This window comes from Lineus longissimus, chromosome 2, assembly GCF_910592395.1.
Source record: "Lineus longissimus chromosome 2, tnLinLong1.2, whole genome shotgun sequence".
In the NCBI taxonomy this organism is placed as follows: domain Eukaryota; kingdom Metazoa; phylum Nemertea; class Pilidiophora; order Heteronemertea; family Lineidae; genus Lineus; species Lineus longissimus.
In genome coordinates this window covers 9776271-9795865 of record NC_088309.1, presented here as the reverse complement: position 1 = coordinate 9795865, position 19595 = coordinate 9776271, and the positions used below count along the sequence as shown (strand labels likewise).

The window sequence follows — 19595 nt, the reverse complement described above, 5'->3', positions numbered from 1 at the left end:
CCGAAGCTAAGAAATTTACCCACAATGCAGCATATTATTTTCGTTGTGAAGGGGGACGGATTCCACTAAAATCGATCATTATATCACTGTTTTCTACAAATGTGATTTAGTTTTTTTGTAAAAACATGCAACACTAAAATGTCTTTGCTTTAAACATACCGGAGGTTAGTAAATATAAACTTTTTAGCTGTTACATTAGGTATTTTGCGCTCTTTTTTGAGATGTGGAAAATCGCACTGACAAATGAAAACACTGCATACAGTGCAGTGATACACTACATCATACAGGATAGTGGTATGACTGATCACTGATGGTAATTTTGATTTTAGCATGTTCAGTTACTGTCTGAATGTCCGATTCACCTCTTTCTTGATCAGCCCCTAGCTAGTGGACACTGGTAGAACTCTGTTGTGGGGAAATAGGCGAATTTCTTGTTGATCACTGAATGATGAGACGAGTGATGGCTGATGCCATCACTATCAGGCATCACAAATTTAAACATGTTTAGGTCAAGATGTTGATGTCGACAACATCATGACATCGTTCATAGATGATAGATGAGCAGGATTATGTCATTGCACTCTGCAAAATAGTGCTTCATAAACAATGTCGTCTTAATGTCAGAAATGATGAATTCGTCCCGTTCATTTATCATTCATTCCCTTTCAAGCTGACCAAATGTTATGTATTTTTCGTTTTAGAAGCTGCTCCTTTCTGCAAGGATGGCGACACAGGCAGAAATAAAGCAGAGGAACTTGGAGAGTTCCATTCTGTATCTCCAGCAGGAACATAGCACCACTTTGAAAGGTCTCCATGAAGAAATACAACTGTTACAAAAGAAAAATTCAGGTGAATATAAAATAAAGAAAAATGTGTAGAATAGCCCCGGCTGTCAGTGGAAAGTGTCACTGTAGGTCTTCATTACAGGAACGGTTTGACATGTTTCTGGAACATTTCCGTTTTGGTGGCTGATGAAATGTTTGAGCTTGCGCCACAGTTCTAAAGCCCTTGGCATCTATCCTGAAACAACTAATTTGTCTGGAGAACTTTCTCCTATGTTTGGTGTTGGGTCGGACAGGCCACTCAAGATTTTTGTATGTCTTTTCAGAGTTGACGTTCCAGGTTGCTATGTTCTCTACTTCAACATCAGAAGAAGGTAAGATCATAATCATGTTACTCTAAATAATGGCCAGTTATGACCCTCTGAAAAATATGTTTAGGGGTGAAAATCCTAAAATGCCCTTCCTCTATGGTCCTGAATAGTCATAAACTTAACGTACTGCGTTACTGGTGCCGTGTTTTAAAATGGTGAAAAGAGCTAATTGTGTTCTTCAAAATATGTACACAACTTTTTCCTAATACTGGAATCTCTCTGGGTTGGTCCTGCATGATATCTAACTACATGTAACACCATGTTTGAGTTCTCAACCAATTAACACTGTAGACTTTGCATGTTTAGCACCTCTAAAGACCCTGGCTAGCTAGTGAGTCAAGTCAGTGAGAGAAACTGCCATTGGAGTATTCAGCATATGCAGTTTCAATAGTACTAATGCTTAAAAAGACGATGAATTATTTTTTATTGAATAATAAGAAAGTATCTGTGTACCGCAGTAGATCAATGGCTTACCCTTGGCACAATGTAATTTACTTTTGCTCACAATCATCAAAAGCTAGTTTTAAATCAAACTACATCTTCTGTTTTTAGGTGCATTGCGAAAAAAGGTGGAAATTTTGCAACATGACTTGAAGGATCTCAAAGTTAGTAATAATGAATATGATGAACAACTCACAAAAAAGGACCGTAAGATCTCAGTTCTGGAGCAGCAACTTCGTGCACAGGAAAAGAAATTTGCTGATGAACTCAAAACATTCAAGTCTCGATTTAAATCGGCTCATGCTGAACTGGATGCAAAATCAGCCAACATAGCGCAGTTGACTCATCAGCTGCACACAGCTAGGAAGGAACTGATGCTGAGAGAGTCACAAAGTCCCGATCTTCTAGTTCATCAGCCTGCACCACCAAAAGAGTCCGCGCCTCGCTCAGGAATTGGCAGAAGAATACGAAAAAATATCATATCTGCTGACTTTCAGGACAAACGTCCACATTCTAGTAGTTCCAGTGGATCAAGTTCACGTGATTTACTTGAGCCCGTACTGCATCCTCCACCTGATCCAACACCATTCCTTCCACGTAGATCTTCAGGTCCGAAAGATCTTGCCGTCCACATAAAAAAGAAACAGGATCCCCTTCCTCCAATATTGCCTCACACTCTCAGTGCTGAACATTCTAAGTCAAACTTGCGCCACCATGCTCTTGGTCGTGTGAAGCTTACCACGGACCCTAGGGGGAAGGATCATGTTGTTAAGTTAGCTGTTGATCATATGCCGGGGTCTGATGTGTGGCGGCAGGCAGAATCCAAGAGTGCTGAGAACAGGTGAAAGGTGCTGTCATTGCTAAGACCAAGTGCTGTTGAAAAAATTATTTTCTGGATTAAAAAACATTCCAAACTATTTGTCAGTTGTGTCAACCTGTGCTTTGAATTGTTTTTGATTGTGGAAAAAAATTATGTTGCTGAGTGTTTTCAAAGTAATTTGCATAATACATGTATTTAATACATGTACATCATGTTGTGATAACTGTTTCGACTGCTGTTACCATTTCTTTGACGTCATGTTGTTGTTGAAAATTTTTTTTCATCCATCCCGTCTACAAGGTACTGTTGCAATTGATTGTAAATTTGTGTATGATTTCCTGTAGTGTGAATTTCGGTGTACAATGCACTTTGTGGATACTTGTTAAAAAATGGCAGTCAAGAAGTGTCAAAGTGCCGAATGATTCATGCTTGATTTGACAGTTAGTCTGCACCAAGGCCGATTTATTAAGGTCGCGCTGCCGGCAGAGCGAGTCACACAATGAAGAGGGATAATTCTTCTGTGCTAAACATTTTTCTGATCTACCTTTATTAGGTTTTCTTTGTATCCTTCACCACATGACGTGAAGTGGTCAAAATGTGAGCACTTAAATTTAATAAATATTGAATCCTGATATTTCTTAACTTAGATTTTGATTTATACTACATCGTTGTATTTTAAAAGCCCTTGGGTCTGTGTCTTTTTGCAGATGCAAATGTACTTAGTTTGTCTTTTTTTCGAATTTGGAAAGATGGCACATTGTTTTTTTTAACGTTCTGTGATGATAAGAATATGATCAATACAATTGATGTAATGTGTTTTTCTGTAAAGATTTTATGTAAATGTTTTAATTTAAGAGCAGATATTTCTCTTTGTCTCGACTGTCATTTCACATCATGCAACAACTTGGCCTAAGCTCACCTCATACCATATTTTATTGGTCTGTCATCATACTGGTATGAAGTACAGTGATGATGCATGTTTGTATGTGTTGCAGGCTTTTAGTTAAATGCATTTTATCATGTTAGAAATAGTACACTGAAAGAATTTATGCATTTAAGATAAGAGCTGGCTGACCCCTTCAAAACTGCTGGACGTTGTCCAAATTGTTGTGTTAGTACAAAGGTTACTACAAAACTTTTGAATCGGAAGTTATGTTCATTTGATATGTACATGTATGTGTAGCTAAGTCCAATGGAGGGCCGTCCATTTTAATACAATGTACATCCAAATGATTTCTACTGCTCTTTGTACTGTTTAGTCTTGGTCAAGCTTCAGATTTGCTGACTTCAGAGCTTGTGAATACCGAGTGTGGGAATTGTTTCGTCAATTCTGTGTAGTTCACATGTCAACTTTGTCAGGCTGCAAAATGACGTCCTTTCATTCATTTTGAGGAACGAAACGATAAAGCAATCATGTTTTCATTCCATCTGCATTAGTTTTTGATACAGCTGCATTTTATCAAGCAATTTTTTGTGTTGTGAAAGATTGATTTTAGTGAATAAAATTGATAACAAAACAATGGAATTTCTTTCTGAGTACATGTATGCTTCATTCCACCAGTCAGATTCAAAGGAAGGCTATTAATTGGCATGTTTTTGTTAAGACTGCTGTTAATTCAAACATCTAAGTCTACAACATCGATCCACATATGATCAGAAGGATATCTAGAAAACAGGGTATAGTCTTGCACACAGAGAGATGGAAAGAGGATGACATCAAAATGATCATATTTCGACACGATTTAGTAATTGGAAGATTCACTGATTGTCCATCTGCAGAAATCTTATGAATATTTCTGCCTCGTCTAGAATTTGTCCCTAGAAATGAAAAGATATATGTGCCGTTAAAACCGGACGAAAAAACCTAAAGCATGGCAAAATGTACACTCTGGATGCAGTGTACTGGCCTCGTTCCTCACACTGAATAGGATGACGAAATGGACTCGATCCCTGTGTAGTCCAGGCAAGATATAGCCAATAACGTGCCAATACTGATGTGATCTCCCCATGGCCAAAACATCTTGGCTATTATGAACACCCAAGTTGTACCAGACGGACAGTAAGCTGCCATGATGGCATTAAAGTGGTCTTATTCCCATATTTTGGTTGTGACTTTGTCCTCAAATACCGCTTTGGGATGAATGGAAGGGTAGATGTATCATAGGTCATATTAGGCTCCCCTGGCCTGTAACTGAATGAACATAAGTTGGAGGTGCAATTTCACAATCACAGCCCACAAAATGTGCTCTTTGTGAAATATTTGCCTGGCTGGATTAAGAATCATTGAAGATGGAAGGGTAAGTCAATCAGTCCAGAAAATGGTCCTTGCTTTTTGTCCATGGGAATCACACCGTAGAAAACTGTCCTGAAGACAAATCCAGGCACAAGCTCGTTGGGAGGAATGGTCCTTGGTGACCCATATTGTCCAAGAAAGAGGTAGATCCTCAGGAAATTATCAACCTTGGTTAGGGTCAGCTTGTACTTGGAGGTTCTCCAGGAATATTCTGAACAACTGTCCGCTGTGGCAATACCACGTAGAAAGCACATGGCTGAGCATGGGTATCTGGCTATGGTTTGCCAATGTAATAATCCTGGATCTGCATGCTCATGTCAGTTTGCAACAGGAAGGAAGGAAGGTCAGCCTGCAACATGGCTATTCAAATTTTCCTCTTCACTACAACAAGACAGGCAGAAGAAAGTCAAAAATGTACCTTTTTTAAAAACTCAGTAAGATTAGGCTACTTTGGTTTTTTCCAAATTTATTGCTTGGGTAAAAATATTTACAAATTTTAACATGATGCAGATAACTCGAAATTACATGTTTGTATCTACAACTTCTCCTTTATCAGTGAACACATTGTCAACAACCAAAAGATATACTGCAAGTAGCTTTATGATTAAAGCTACAGGAATGTAGCTAGCTTTTTTAAAAATGCAGTCATGAATTTTTAAAAGCCGCTTTTTGATTTGGTCCATGGCCTCTGTGGAAGACTTGGGTTGTTCATATACACAATATAACATAAGTTGTCAAAAAGCATCAATCAAGTATCCTAAAATTACAGGCAATGGCACGAATACTTTTTCAGAAAACTATTTCTCTGCAGTAGAAATATCACAATGAGCAGCACATGTATATGAGTATATCAGGAATGCAGTACCTCATCAATAGCGAATGTCTGCGGCTCGATGTGACATTGATTCACCAGGGTCTTGATATCAGTAAATTACTAGCACATATTATATCGTTAATTTTTTTATGACCCATCAGTACCCTGACATCACAGGCAATGGTACCAATACTTTCCCAGAAACGAAATTCTCAGCTGTGGAAATATCACAATGCACAGTTTATGAGTATATTTGCAATATAGTTCCTTATCAATAATACATAGCATACTATAGAGAGAATGTATCAAGACTATAGCATTTTTATTTGATCTTAATACTAGTACTTTACTACCAAATATGCTTTTAATTTTCTTATACAACCCATCAATATCATACACAGATGAGAAGATGGTGCAATAATGTCAGCAAATCCAAATTCTACCGATGGCCTAATCAGTACAATTCTCTGCAAGATGATGCATGTCTTATTATATTCAGCTGTGATGCATTGAAGCTTTACATGTAATCTATAATAGTAAGCAGATGTCACAAGAACTGTCCTAGCATCTTCTGAACAACTGATGATCTGAAGAAAAGACGTATATTACGCCCACTTTCGTTTCCATGGTTACCTCCTAAAGTTGAGCAAAGGGGATGTTTCATTGTCTGTGGAGTAATTGAAACTTCGAGCAAATTCATTCCTGGTGGTCGAATTGTGATGGCTGTTGATATGAGAGTTTGCCGTGTGCTGTCGGTTCCTGCAAATACCTCCAGCAATGCCTTTGTAGACTAATGTATTCAGCACAGCCTGCAGTGGGTTGAGAACAGCCTGAAAGAAGGACGAGGTGTTGGTTAAAGATAGGGATTGGATAGGTTCCACACTTTGGCCGCGAGATGCCCCAGCTCAAACCTCCATTATGCTGTAACACTCTCAGGGCACTTGCTGGAAGCTCCCAACAGATCATGAGAAGCAAAAACCACATGTACTTTCACCACTGACAACGAGCTTAGCAGAAAACTGTGATTATACTTCGAGCAACAAGCATGTACGACTCCTGTACGTGCACATGGCCTAATTGCGAATTTCAGCCTGCAAGATTCTGGTAAGTATTAGTCCATTGACAGTTTCATCATCTCTGATAGATCAGATGAGTAAAACAGCACCAACTGAACAATGTATAACTGCTGTGGGAGATGACTACAGAAGGCAAAAGAAAGTTCCTCACCATAGCATTCCAGAGTGCAACAAATACACCACTACTGACTTGGTGTTTGAATATCAGCAAGATTCCATTTATCACATTTACTAACCAGCTGAAACAGACGATAAACTGGATGAGAAACGAAAAAAGAACAGGGGGTGCAATTTGTCCTATTTGTTTGAAGTCCTGATATAGCCACAGGAGGACCATTATTGCAGTTTATTTCAGAACTTTATTTCAAATGAGATTTTGGTCATAATACAAACGACAGAACAGCAACAAGATGCATGAAAGATTTTTTACAAATTTTTTTAAACTAGAGAAAAAATTTGGATTTTAGTTCATTGAGGGCAAGTCTAATGAACAAAATGTTACCAAGAACTCGATTTTGTCAAAAGTGGGGGGGGGGGGGCGTTTACCAATTTCTCACACACACCCCTACAATTCATTTGAATGTACATGTACAGACACTCACCAGACATAAAACACGAGCATAATCAGGAAGAATTTTTCTCGTATCCGAACGACTATTGACCGTTCACTATCCGTGTAACGTCCGGATCGACCGCTCACCAGACCTTTGACCAATTTCGATGCATATATGTAGAGCAGCGGATTGGTTATCATCACAAAGACCAAGGGAATGTAATACGAGAGGAAGTGTGGCACTGTGTTGAGTAAATCATACTGGCACCTGAAGAAAAAAAACGGTCATCATCAAGAAAAAATTAAGCCTACGTGCAATCCTTTCTTGAAAAGATTACCGGTAAACTTACAGGTGGTCATCACATTTTGAGACAACAAGTAGTCATTTTACTTTGTCAAGAATAAATAAAAGACCACACGTGGTCCGTATTGAAAACACTGCATGTAGTCTTGACTTATAAAGATTACGGGCCGAATTTACGAAGGGTGTTTAAGAGTTAGACGCGTGTAAATTCTACATAATCAGTTTCAGGGCCTAATGCAGTTTTCATGAAGAAACCCTGCAAGGCCCTGACTCTGTCTATTCAGACATTAAACGCTGTTTTAAGCTAAACACCCTTTGTAAATTCGGCCCTACATGTACTTATGGCATATTCTATGCAGTACTTACATCAAGAGAGATGGATAATACAAGGGTATTATTCCTGCCAGACACAGACATCCGGACACTCCCCATCCTAAGATATGATAGAGAATCTGGCGACTGAAAACAAATGCAGAAGATTTGAAAAGAAGATGATAATGATATGATTATAATAATTACAAAGATTATGCTCTGCAATCAGATAACCCAATTATAACTCTTCTTTGAGTATGCAAAGTGTCACACTGATAAGTTAAAATGAACATGACAGGTAATCTGCCACTAAGAAGTTATTCTTAATGTTCAAGTAAACAGGCTCAAGGGGCCTAGACCATTGACAGAGATTGATGCAATCATCTTTTCCCAACTAACTAATTAGCATTATATGAATACGCAAATGAGCATTATTAAGTTTCATAGCTTTGTCAATTTGACCACAAAGGTTATTTATGTCTTACCAATTGCATTTTAAAAGGCAGTAAAAAACTATGCGAGTCAGGATGAAGTTCCATATACAGACGTTATCATATTAGTAAACTTTTAACTCAGACATCATAATGGTAAATTTCATCATGTTACCTTTGTTTGTTCTTGACCATAAACACTATATCTAAAGCATAACAGAATGTCCACATGTACGTTGAGAGGTAGAAATACTGGATCCAACCCTAGGTAAAGAGAAGACAAAATCATAAATATCAACAGTCTAAAAGGTTTCCACACAAGTACAATAAAAGATTAACCTTCTACAAAAAGTGTGCTGATATAAGAGCTCTGGGGGAATGCTCCGGTATCTCTTGGCTGATAACAAAGGTTAGGCATCTTTTTTCTAAATTTTTTCAATACTTGGCCACGGCACCTCAGTCAGAGGCAGATCCAGAACTCCAAGAGAGTGGGGGGACGTGCCCCTCAGATCTGCCAATGCAAACGTGGGTTAGGAAAGAGCATGCTGGTCTGCAGATGTATTTTACTCTTCTTGATTAAATACCACACTACAAAATGATTTTTAATTGTCTCGAAAGTGTGCCTCAATCCCACAAATCACATGCTACATGCATGACAATTGACATGTCAACTGCTTATATATACCAGAGCAGAGGCAGAGCTATGCAGATAATTTATTTTCAACTTACAGAAGAAATAGCACAAAAGATGTGAGCAAAATCGAGGTTGCCATCTTCAATAACATGGTCTTCCTCATCAGGGTCAATGAGCCACACCAAAGCCCTAACCAAAATACCTGCAACAATGAAAGTGTTATTCAGCTCAAACTTTTTATCTAAGTTTTGCAGTGACCTTCCTGTATTACTTAAAGGTTTTATAATACCTGTAAGTGTAATAACAGAACTTTGCCGTCATAATTTCGAGATTTGTCCAGTTCTCAGTCAACATGTTTAAAAAAAATTATACTGAAGATTAGTAGGATACTCTAGGCCTACATCATCCATTCTTGCTTGAACATGAGATAAAAAGTTGACTTCATTCAGTACCCGGCAGAAATAATTATGGCCTATGACTAGAATTTGAAATTTAACATCCGACTTATTTGTTTATGACCTAATTACTCCCTCAGTTCAGTTCGAAATACTATTCACTATACAGACTTCATTGTGTGAGCCTTTTGTGAATTTCACTAAAGTAAAACGGTAACAGTAATGGTCCAGTATTGATTTTTTTGGGGTGTTATTTTAAAGTTCTGATGCAACTGTATATATTCCGAGTTCCACACATCACTTGGAATGCGAATCCCCAATTTTAATTGCAGTTTATTTCCACCTAACCCTGGAAAGTCTAGAACCCCCACCTAAGCGACAGGACTTTTAGAGCTGGTTGAAGGATAATGTGATCTCGGAGCCTTGTGTGTCAAGATGCTTGTGCTGGATATAACCTTGTTTGTAATTTCCTCTCCAACAGAATCTTTCTAACTAAACAGAAGAGAAGGCTATTCGTAATCATAGCACACAAGAATTATAAATCAACGTACCTGTACACGCTAAAAGATCTGCAACAGCCAGCCATGCAATAATTCTCTTTGAATACCCTGGCGGGATGGAAGGGTCCAATCGCCGTCTGCCAACATCAGCTGGTCTTGTGTCACGACAATTCTTACAAGAAAATATCAAGAATAATGCACCCACGATACTGCACAATGATGACAAAATGCAAATAGCATTGTATCCATTTGTTTGAAAACTGTCTTGTTTTATACTATGACCATCAGGGCGTGGGTAATATGCGGACAAGTTCTGACAACAGAAGGATTCTAATCCTGGAGAAGCCATGGCCACGAGTTGCTCCAGATGATAGCTCTATTCTTGTCTTCTGCCTGTTTGTCGTTGGAAAAATCTGCAAAAAATGAATAACATGCTTAACTGTAACTGGTTTCGGTCATGGTCTGCACAATGGGCACAAGTACTAACAATGAACGGGTCACTTTGTTATAAAGCAGACCTGAAGGTAATATTCTAACCCCAATGGCACTGTGGAGATAATGTGGGAAGAGTGCTCATGTACTATATCACAAAGAATGTTGTGAACAGGGTTATGTAACAGCTAAGTTTATAGATGTACTATTAGGCTGGATAAAGTGCACAAATAGTGAATTAAGTTCATTTTGAGTAGAGCCAGGTTCAAGCATATTTTGTAAAGTAGAACCTCTCTATTAAGGACACCTTTTGGACTGACAAGTGCTGTAAATCAGGATGTGTCCAGATTACACTTACAGCTTGGTCAAATCACATAGAAATGACGTCTTATCAGGGACCAAAATTACTGTTCTTAAAATAGATAGCATGTTCTGCTAACAGAGGTGTCCACTAAGGGAGGTTCCACTACATGTTGTAATAATATCAAAGAGCCCATTTTTTTAAGAATTAGGGATTTTAACCATTTGACATGTACGGGTGACAGACATGACAACGACGTGTCATGTATGAGGGTTAACGCTCCAAACTTTATTACAGACGAGATATAACAAGTAAGAAAGTAACTAGGGCCTAGGCTATATGTATGAAAAACAATCTAAAATATCTTCCTCAGATTCTGTTTTTGACAAGTCAACTAAAGTGCTTTGCTTGTGTCTTGACTGTAACTGAGACTAAATAGGCCCTATGCCTGGTAAGCCGGTATCACCTAGGAGTGGCAAAACAAACTATCTTTACAATGGGTTTTTATGGCCAATAATGGCGGCAGACAATGCTGCACCTCTCTAACCAATGTCTGGCGTCTCTTACCGTGAAAATCTATAGTAAATATGGTCAGTTTTGCCAACCCTAGGTTATACCGGCGGCATATATGGAAAAGGGCCTATTCTTCGTCTTCTTTCTTTTCCTAGATGAAGTGGTAAGTTATGTCAAGACTCAAGTGCATGCCAGTAGCATGTAAGCAGTAGGCCTACCAGTACCACTACCACGTCCTCCAGCTCAGCTCAGGCTGTCTGTGCTGACTGTCTGTCCTGTGCATATGTCATGTCGTGATGCTCTGTTCAATATAAACACATGATTACCACTATCTATTCCCTTTTCTCTGCCTACCTTTCTTTATCCCGTCCCTTGCATAACAACTACTGGATGACATTGACAATCAAAAGGCGCCTCCTGACCCAATTTTCTAAAGTTTTAAATACATAACATGATGTCCTGAGCAAATCGGTCCGTCTACCATTTTGAACAGTATGAAAATCACATGACTGTATCCGCTGTTCTAACAATCAAGTTGCATCAAAATTTTTGTTCAGGTTTTGTCGCGCTAGCTGTGAGCTGACGATTAAAACATTACATAAATAAGAATATGTGTAAAAATTTGTGAACAAAGGGAAAAGACCGAATAAGAATATGTGGCGGATGTTATGAATCCATTATGAATTTTCTTGTTGGGTGACAGTAGTCTATAGAATAGCTACATTGCCAATCAACACGTGTTGTTATAGAGGGCGCTACGATGGTGCTCAAAAGTGTAAAATCTGCTTTGCAAAAAAGGCAAAATACAGCAGTCACCGACATTAAAGACAAAACAAAACAATTTCTAGATGATAGGAAACACGCAAACAATTTAATAGACATCATTGCTGCTTCAGAGGTAATTTGAATTTGAAGCATTTGAAGAAAAATGAGCACTGCTATTGCCAATTTGGTTAGCACAGGGTGTCCCAAAAAGATACAACATGCATGGTTCAAAGATAAGGCTTAAGAGATGGTGTGCTTGGAACGTCATTAATGTAAAACGTCTTTTTTCCAGTCAGAAGATTCATCTGTTATCCTTGCCACAATCCGAGCTTTCCATCGTATTTTCATTCATTTGATCAAAGATGAAGAAATGTACATTGCTGATCCACCGAAGGATGATGATGATCAGTCGGACACAGGTACAGTTCTCACCAAAAAAATTCAAAGCTTTTCTTCTCTTAGTTTTCAAACATCTTACTTGTGGCTCTTTCGTAGCTTTTCTATTTTCAAATTCTAGAATTTTTAAATTTCTTATTTCAGAGTGCTCTCCTGATGAAACATATAGATTGTGGTTGAGAAGTTGCTATACAGAAGCTGTTGACAAGCTGTTGGAGCTCTTGAGGGACGAGCATGAAAATGTGTCGGTAGGTTCTACTGAATTTTCCTAATAATTCTTGAATATCTGATCTGAAATGAAATGCTTGTTCACAAGTTGTCATCTTTTGGTTAAAATTATACCAGCCTTCAAATGATATTGCATTATTTATGTGACACCCCATATCACTCTTATACTACATTGTAAGAGGTTGCAGCTTTCACTATTTTGGCAATACTGCTATGGAAGATGATTGCCTTGTTCTGACTAGTAGGATTTTCTCTACTCAATGCATGAGAAAGTATCGCAACCTGTTTCTTGAAATGATAGGGCTTCGTGATGAAAATGAACCGAGGACACAACCAGGTTTTTCAAAATCAAAGTGTGTCATTTGATTGCATTGAAAACACTGAAGTGTGTCTATAAGAAATATTTTTCTAATTTCAGGAGTTGTCTCTTTGTACTCTCATGAAGTTTGTTGTAGCAGAGGGTCAAATGCCGCTCTCAAAATGCTCAAAAAAGCATCTGAAGTTTTCCACAAAGCTTTACCTGGTAGGTTAAACCTTCTCGTCTTCATGGCTGAGTAGGTTAGAATCCAAAGAGTCTTCTTTGTCTCGTAGGTTCAAATCTGAAGAGTATTTGTGGTCCTTTTTGAAGTCATTATGGCCGTTGAAGGTCCTTGTTTTCTTCCAGGTCTGGTGGTCCATCAAAATGGTGCTTGTAGAATATTCACTAGCGATTTCCATATGACTTTGAAAAGCACCAAGTGATCATATCCTCAATAAGTGTTATCAAAGACGTCTCTACCTTTATTTCAGAAAGTGTATGGTGCTCTTCTGTCTGATGAACATAACATGGTTAGTCTGATTGAAAGAATGCAAGAATTCTTGGAGTATGATGATGTTCGACACTTCACCATGAGATATGCTCTGACAGATATCAAGAAGAAAATAGAGCAGCAGGTAAGCCTTGGAGGTGTGCTGGTACTAGTAGTCTCCTTATTGAAGCTGAGCTAGCAAAATAACTATTTCTTGGTGTCTCTCTGTCTTTTTCTGTTGGCACAGATCCAGGCATAACCCTGTCCCTCATCCCCTATTTTAGTAAAAGTTTTATGTAGTTTTCTGCTGTAACACCCAAGCCTTCACAAATATTTTGCTTTCTGGTCTACTTTATAAATAAGTCTGATTATTTTTTTCTTCAGATATGCAGTGATGTTTACTTGAAGAATATGTTTAGTTTATTGGAGCATCTGTCCATGCCAAGTGCTACGGAGGAGCTTCTCTCAAACTTTTTAGCTGAGGCCCCTGGGCCAGAGATGGCCACCAAAATGAACTCATTCAAAGTGCAACAGAAACTATACACTACACTATGGTTGGAATTTCTCAAAAATAAGGTGAGTTGTTATTTAGGCACAGTGGACTTCAAAGAAGAAAAAAAGTTGCATGTTTAGGTGTGTTTTATTGTCAAATTGCAAAGAGTGAACTACTCGCTTTGCACTTACGATTGTTAATGAGTGAAAGTGTGCATACAAAAACCTCCTTTCCTAATCTCTGAGTGTACAACTCTCAAATAGATTTTCTTTTAAATTCATCTTCAGATTGAAGAAGTTAGGCTGATATGGGGGACTTGTATAATAGTAATACTTCAGCGAGAGTCTTCTTTCTCTTTGCAGCTGTCTATCAGTCTTTATAAGAAGGTGCTGATCAGTCTTCATGAGAAGGTGATGCCGCATATGTCCAACCCTCTTCATCTCAGTGACTTTCTCACAGAATCTTATAATGTTGGTAAGATATTATGGGGCGCAACAAAATGGGGAGGGTGGGTTGTTCTACCCGGTATGGATTTATCAAGACTGGCAGTATAAAAGAAAATCTCAATCCTATACATGTACTTGTTCCATGTTCAAAATCATATATAGAGAGAATTTCCGACAAAAATTTTTCTCCGACCAGTCTTTTCTGGAGGACTTGGGTCTTTGAAACTTGATTGTAATAAGAAAAAAGTGGTCTGGAGCTGAATGTAGTAAAGGTCTAAGACCAGAATTATCTTGAGTTATTTCCATTTTGTAATTTTCAGGTGGTGCTGTCAGTCTTTTGGCTTTGAATGGTCTCTTCATCCTCATACAAAAATACAACCTGAACTACCCCGATTTCTTCATCAAGCTATATGCTTTGCTTGAGCCATCGGTGTTCCAAACCAAGTTTAGGGCTCGATTTTTCTTCCTCACTGACCTCTTCCTCACATCAACGTAAGTGAAGGTCGTAATGTAGTAAAGGTCTAAGACCAGAATTATCTTGAGTTATTTCCATTTTGTAATTTTCAGGTGGTGCTGTCAGTCTTTTGGCTTTGAATGGTCTCTTCATCCTCATACAAAAATACAACCTGAACTACCCCGATTTCTTCATCAAGCTATATGCTTTGCTTGAGCCATCGGTGTTCCAAACCAAGTTTAGGGCTCGATTTTTCTTCCTCACTGACCTCTTCCTCACATCAACGTAAGTGAATTCGTAATCTATTTGGTTTGACTGTCATCATCTTGTGCTAGAATATGATATATCATTTTGGTGGAATGTTTGATATTCTGTTAACCCAGGTTTTAGCTGGCATTCCAAAACACCTTTGTTGTCACAGTACAGAACCTTTTACTGCCTTGGCTCTTGTATTGTAAACCACTTCTTTGAGGGCATTTTATTTTTGTGAATTTTGGAGATTTGAAGATAAACAGACCGACCAGGTAGATTTGACGGACCGAAAGTCAACCAAACTCGGATGACTTCTTGTAAGAATGTTATCTAATTTTCCTCAGAATAACTGAGATTGTTTTTTGACACGACTCTAAATTCAAAATCTGTGTTCACGCCGTAAATAAAATTTCATATTTTTCCATATTTCAGGCACGTGCCCTCATATCTTGTGGCTGCATTTGCCAAGAAACTTTCTCGATTGAGTCTGGTGGCGCCGCCTGATGTTCTGACTTTCCTGATACCACTGATCCTGAATCTTCTCATACGCCATCCTAACTGCAAGGTCCTCATACACAGAGCAGAGCAAGAGGGTCAGCAAGGTATGTAGAGCACTGAACTTCTGGTTTTCACACGCAGTGTAACCAAAAACTGAGTCATTGTCCTTGGGCGCCCTACAGTTGCTTCTATTGGCCCAAAACTGGAGGTTGATACTGATTGCAAAAGATCAAGTGACTAGTGTGGTGCTGTATGTGTAGCACTGTGTGAGTAGCTCATCGAGTTTTGCCCTTGTCTTCAAGTGGCTTGAATCCGTATCCATCTATTTTCCTTTTCCAGATGTGACTACAGACCCATTTCTTATGGATGAAAAAGACCCGTCAAAGTGCCATGCCTATGAGAGTTCTCTGTGGGAAATCAAGTGCTTGCAAGGACATTACTTTGCTGATATCATTCAGAGTGCAAAGAGAGTCGGTCACAATCTTCCTGAGAGGGAGTTTGATATTGCAGAGAAATTGAACACTACAATGGATGAGGTATGTTTCGAGTTTGTATTGGTTTTTCTATTAGGACACCCAGACAGATTTTGCTGCCAACATTGACCAAACAGAGGGAAGTCGAAATTACACTTCCCTGGCCAGCCAAAAAACTATGTGCTGGATAACTGAGTACTTCTGCCGCGTTTGGCATGAAAAGATGTTTTACACTTAACATTAGCACGATTTGTGCCAGTCCTTTTGGCCTCTAGACATTCCTGAAAGTTCAATGGTCACGTCCCTTCTGCACCGAGTTTGAAAAGTGAATTGTGCAGTTGAGACCAAGTCAAGTTGGACCTCTGTAAAATCTCATCTCGACCACATTGCTTGTATGATGTAAAATTGATAGAATCTCTTTTGCCTTACAGTTGTATGATGTCGAATCCAAGAAGACACCCTCAAAAGTGCCTGTGACGTTTCATCCACCAAAAGGACTCTTTGGAAACCAGGGGGATAAATTCAGTGATATTTGGCTGTTAGAATGAATTTGTAAATAAATATTTTATGACTAATTGATGTGTTGTTCTTAATTATCGGCGGCTTGTCATTATAGTTTGCCAATAAGCCTGTATGTCCTGATTCAGGAAGTTGGTACAACTGTGTGATTGAAGTCTTGTCGTGTTGGTGAAGGGTTGGTCCAAGCCCCGGCAAGCAATGTCATGGTCATTTCAAGAAAAACTCTCCACAATGCTTTTGATATCAGTCCGCAGAGGAGAGTCTACTGAACAGAATGGTACCAAGAACCCCATCTGTCGAAAATGGTGCATACGGGGTTCTCCCTCCTCCCTTCAGTTAGATCTCACACGGCCTACCTTTTGCCCTGTCACCAAGCCATCAAGGAGAAGAATACTATTTGGTGATGCCCAGCATACATGATTGGATGTGACAAGGAGTCCGACAGTTTTGGGAGGATAAGTGCTGAGATAATCTTCCATGTTTGACGAGTAATACTTGCATCTTCAAGACTGTGGCACCTCCAAAGGATGACTTCCATGTGAACCAACAAGATGACAAGGTCCGCACTGATCAGATCAACATCAGCTTGTCCTAAAACTCTCTCCTTAATCCACATACTAAAAACAATGTTATCAACATACCTCCCAAACAATTCATATGCCTCAACAAGAGGACAAAGTCACATCCGATCTCACCAACATCTTGTCTTCTGTTCAGAATATCCTCAATCCACTGAGGTGAAAGTGCTGAAGACAAATTAAGTCATACCAAACAGTACCTCCCAACGATTTATGTATTTCAACAAGTGGACAAAGTCACATCATATCCGACCAACATCATCTTGTCCGCTGTGCACTATCTCCTCAATTCGGACAGGCGAATGTGCTGAAGACACAAATCTAATCACCAGATGGTAACCTCCCAAACAATTGGTTGCTTCAACAAGAGGACAAAGTCACATCATATCCGACCAACATCATCTTGTCCGCTGTGCACTATCTCCTCAATTCGGACAGGCGAATGTGCTGAAGACACAATTCTAATCACCAGAACCTCCCAAACAATTGGTTGCTTCAACAAGAGGACAAAGTCACATCTAATCAGACCGGAATCATCTTGTCCGCTGTGCACTATCTCCTCAATCTACTCGGGTTAACATGCTGAAGACAAATCTAATCGAGGCAGTACCTCCCAAACAATTCATCTGCTAAAACGAAAGGACAAAGTGAAGTCACATCCGATCAGACCAACATCACTTTGTCTGCTGTTCTGTATATCCTCAGGTGAATAGACTGAAGACGTATCTAATCCCCAGATGGTACCTCGCGATTTATGTATTCAACAAGTCACATCTGATCAGGCCGAAATCATCTTGTCCGCTGTACACTATCTGGTGATGGTCCTGAAGACGAATCACTGGATGGTTACTCCAGGACAATTCCTGCGCATTCACAAGATGATAAAATATCATCTGATCAGAACGTCATCTTGCCCAGTGTTCACTATAATATTCTCAATCCACTCGAACAGGTGCACATGCTAAAGAGAAATCTAATCACCAGGTGATACCTCCCAAACTGTTGCTGAAAGGTGTATGGCTGGTAACCGGAGAGATTGAGGATATTTGCATTCAGAGGCACTTTATGACGTACATGAATGGCCTGAGACTGGTGAGGTGACCGAAGACAGCAGAGGACACTCGCAGTTAGAGGCGAAAGGCTCCGTATAGGTATGGCTTGAGGTGTTGCGAGATGACCCAAGCCAGTCGAGGACATTCGCAGTTAGCTGCGAGGGACTCCGTAAAGGGATGGCTTGAAGTGTTGGAGGTGACCAAAGATAGTAGAGAACGTTCGCATCCAGAGGCGAGAGAATCCGTTTAGGGACGGCTTGAGGTGTTGTGACAGCAGTAGGGGACATTCAGAGGCGAGATACGACGTTCAGGAATGACTTGAGACATTATTGGGAAGGTCAGAGGAGGACACTCGCATTCAGAGGCGAGATATGACGTTCAGGAATGGCTTGAAACTTTTTGGAGGTGACCGAAGACGTACGGTAGTAGACGGTCGCATTCAGAGGTGAGAGGTGTCGTTCTGGGAAAAGACCGAATACAGCATAGGGCTGTCGCTTTCAGAGGCGAGATATGGCATTCTATGATAGCTTAAGATTTTGGGAGGTGACCGAACACATTGGAAGACATTCAGTTCTGAGAGATGACGTTTGTCGGGGATGTCAAGAGGTGCTGGGAGGTGACGGAAAACGTTGGAGAAAAATCGCACTTGGAGGCAAGAATGGCCAGAGATGTTGGGAGGTGACCGAAGGCAGTGTATAGGACAATCGTGTACAGAAGCGGGAAACGACACTCGGATTCAGAGGCGAGAGATGGTGTTCTAAGAGGGCTTGAGACGATTGGGAGGGGAGCGCAGACAGTAGAGGACAATTGCATTCATTGGCGAGAGACGACATTCAGGTATGGCTTGAGGTGTTGGGAGGTGACCGAAGACATTAGAGGACATTCGCAGTTAGCTGCGAGGGACTCCGTAAAGGGATGGCTTAAGGTGTTGGGAGGTGAGCGAAGATAGTAGAGGACGTTCGCATCCAGAGGCGAGAGACCAAGTTTAGGGACGGCTTGAGGTTTTCGGACAGCAGTAGAGGACATTTAGAGGCGAGACACGACTTTCAGGAATGGCTTGAGACATTGGGGAGGTGACCGAAGACAGTAGAGGAAGTTCGCACCAAGAAGCGAGAGATTCCGTTCAGGGACGGCTTGAGGTGTTGGAAGACATTTAGAGATGAGATACTGCCTTCGGTCACTACCCAACACCTCAAGCCATCCCCAAACGTCATCTCTCACCTCTGAATGCGAATGTCTTCTACTGTCTTCACTCACCTCCCAAAATCTTATGTTATCATAAATGCCATCTATCTCTCCCCTCTTAAAGCGACTGCCCTCTGCTGTCTTCGGTCTTTTCGCAACACCTTAAGCCATCCCCGAACGTCATCTCTCACTTCTGAATGCGAATGTCTTCTACTGTCTTCGCTCACCTCCAAAATCTTAAGCTATTATAGAAAGCCTCCTTCTATCTCTCCCAGTTGAAAGCGACTGCCCTCTGCTGTCTTCGGTCTTTTCGCAACACCTCAAGCCATCCCCGAACGACACCTCTCGCCTCTGAATGCGACCGTCTACTACCGTACGTCTTCGGTCACCTCCAAAAAGTTGGAAGGTGACCTAGACAGGAGGGGACACTCGCATTATGAGCCGAGATATGACGTTCATGGATGGTTTGAGGAGTATGGAGGTGACAGACAACGTT

At 40.0% G+C, this 19595-nt stretch overlaps 3 protein-coding genes across 3 annotated transcripts; 2 read left to right on the top strand and 1 right to left on the bottom strand.

The window, feature by feature from the left end:
* Nucleotides 1–24: 24 nt before the first annotated feature.
* On the top strand, nt 25–3934 carry LOC135482566 (coiled-coil domain-containing protein 92-like). Its single transcript, XM_064762707.1, has 4 exons — nt 25–164; nt 702–849; nt 1109–1156; nt 1706–3934. The coding sequence occupies exons 2-4, from the start codon at nt 723–725 to the stop codon at nt 2437–2439; spliced, it is 909 nt and encodes a 302-aa protein (XP_064618777.1). The 5' UTR covers nt 25–164; nt 702–722; the 3' UTR covers nt 2440–3934.
* Nucleotides 3935–5156: 1222 nt separating this feature from the next.
* LOC135483646 (G-protein coupled receptor 143-like) lies at nt 5157–11461 on the bottom strand. Its single transcript, XM_064764634.1, has 8 exons — nt 11327–11461; nt 9778–10139; nt 8927–9033; nt 8373–8461; nt 7821–7913; nt 7200–7418; nt 6749–6836; nt 5157–6351 (listed from the first exon to the last, which is right to left on the bottom strand). Exons 2-8 carry the CDS (start codon nt 10073–10075, stop codon nt 6151–6153), a joined length of 1095 nt encoding a protein of 364 aa, XP_064620704.1. The 5' UTR covers nt 10076–10139; nt 11327–11461; the 3' UTR covers nt 5157–6150.
* Nucleotides 11462–11728: 267 nt separating this feature from the next.
* On the top strand, nt 11729–16313 carry LOC135499396 (nucleolar complex protein 4 homolog B-like). The gene is made up of 11 exons (XM_064790143.1): nt 11729–11870; nt 12030–12156; nt 12278–12381; nt 12780–12884; nt 13151–13294; nt 13534–13725; nt 14005–14116; nt 14409–14580; nt 15227–15396; nt 15632–15828; nt 16197–16313. Exons 1-11 carry the CDS (start codon nt 11733–11735, stop codon nt 16311–16313), a joined length of 1578 nt encoding a protein of 525 aa, XP_064646213.1. The 5' UTR covers nt 11729–11732.
* Nucleotides 16314–19595: the final 3282 nt, after the last annotated feature.

Bases quoted from the DNA above. Each gene is read 5' to 3' on its own strand.
- LOC135482566 (XM_064762707.1), top strand. From the start codon at position 723: ATGGCGACACAGGCAGAAATAAAGCAGAGGAACTTGGAGAGTTCCATT. The intron at 850-1,108 runs GTGAATATAAAA...ATGTCTTTTCAG, and splicing joins GTTACAAAAGAAAAATTCAG to AGTTGACGTTCCAGGTTGCT. The intron at 1,157-1,705 runs GTAAGATCATAA...TTCTGTTTTTAG, and splicing joins TACTTCAACATCAGAAGAAG to GTGCATTGCGAAAAAAGGTG.
- LOC135483646 (XM_064764634.1), bottom strand. From the start codon at position 10,075: ATGGCTTCTCCAGGATTAGAATCCTTCTGTTGTCAGAACTTGTCCGCA. The intron at 9,034-9,777 runs GTACGTTGATTT...TCATTGTTGCAG, and splicing joins AGATCTTTTAGCGTGTACAG to GTATTTTGGTTAGGGCTTTG. The intron at 7,914-8,372 runs GTAACATGATGA...ATTTGTTTTCAG, and splicing joins ATGGTCAAGAACAAACAAAG to TCGCCAGATTCTCTATCATA.
- LOC135499396 (XM_064790143.1), top strand. From the start codon at position 11,733: ATGGTGCTCAAAAGTGTAAAATCTGCTTTGCAAAAAAGGCAAAATACA. The intron at 13,295-13,533 runs GTAAGCCTTGGA...TTTTTTCTTCAG, and splicing joins AGAAGAAAATAGAGCAGCAG to ATATGCAGTGATGTTTACTT. The intron at 15,397-15,631 runs GTATGTAGAGCA...TTCCTTTTCCAG, and splicing joins AGAGCAAGAGGGTCAGCAAG to ATGTGACTACAGACCCATTT.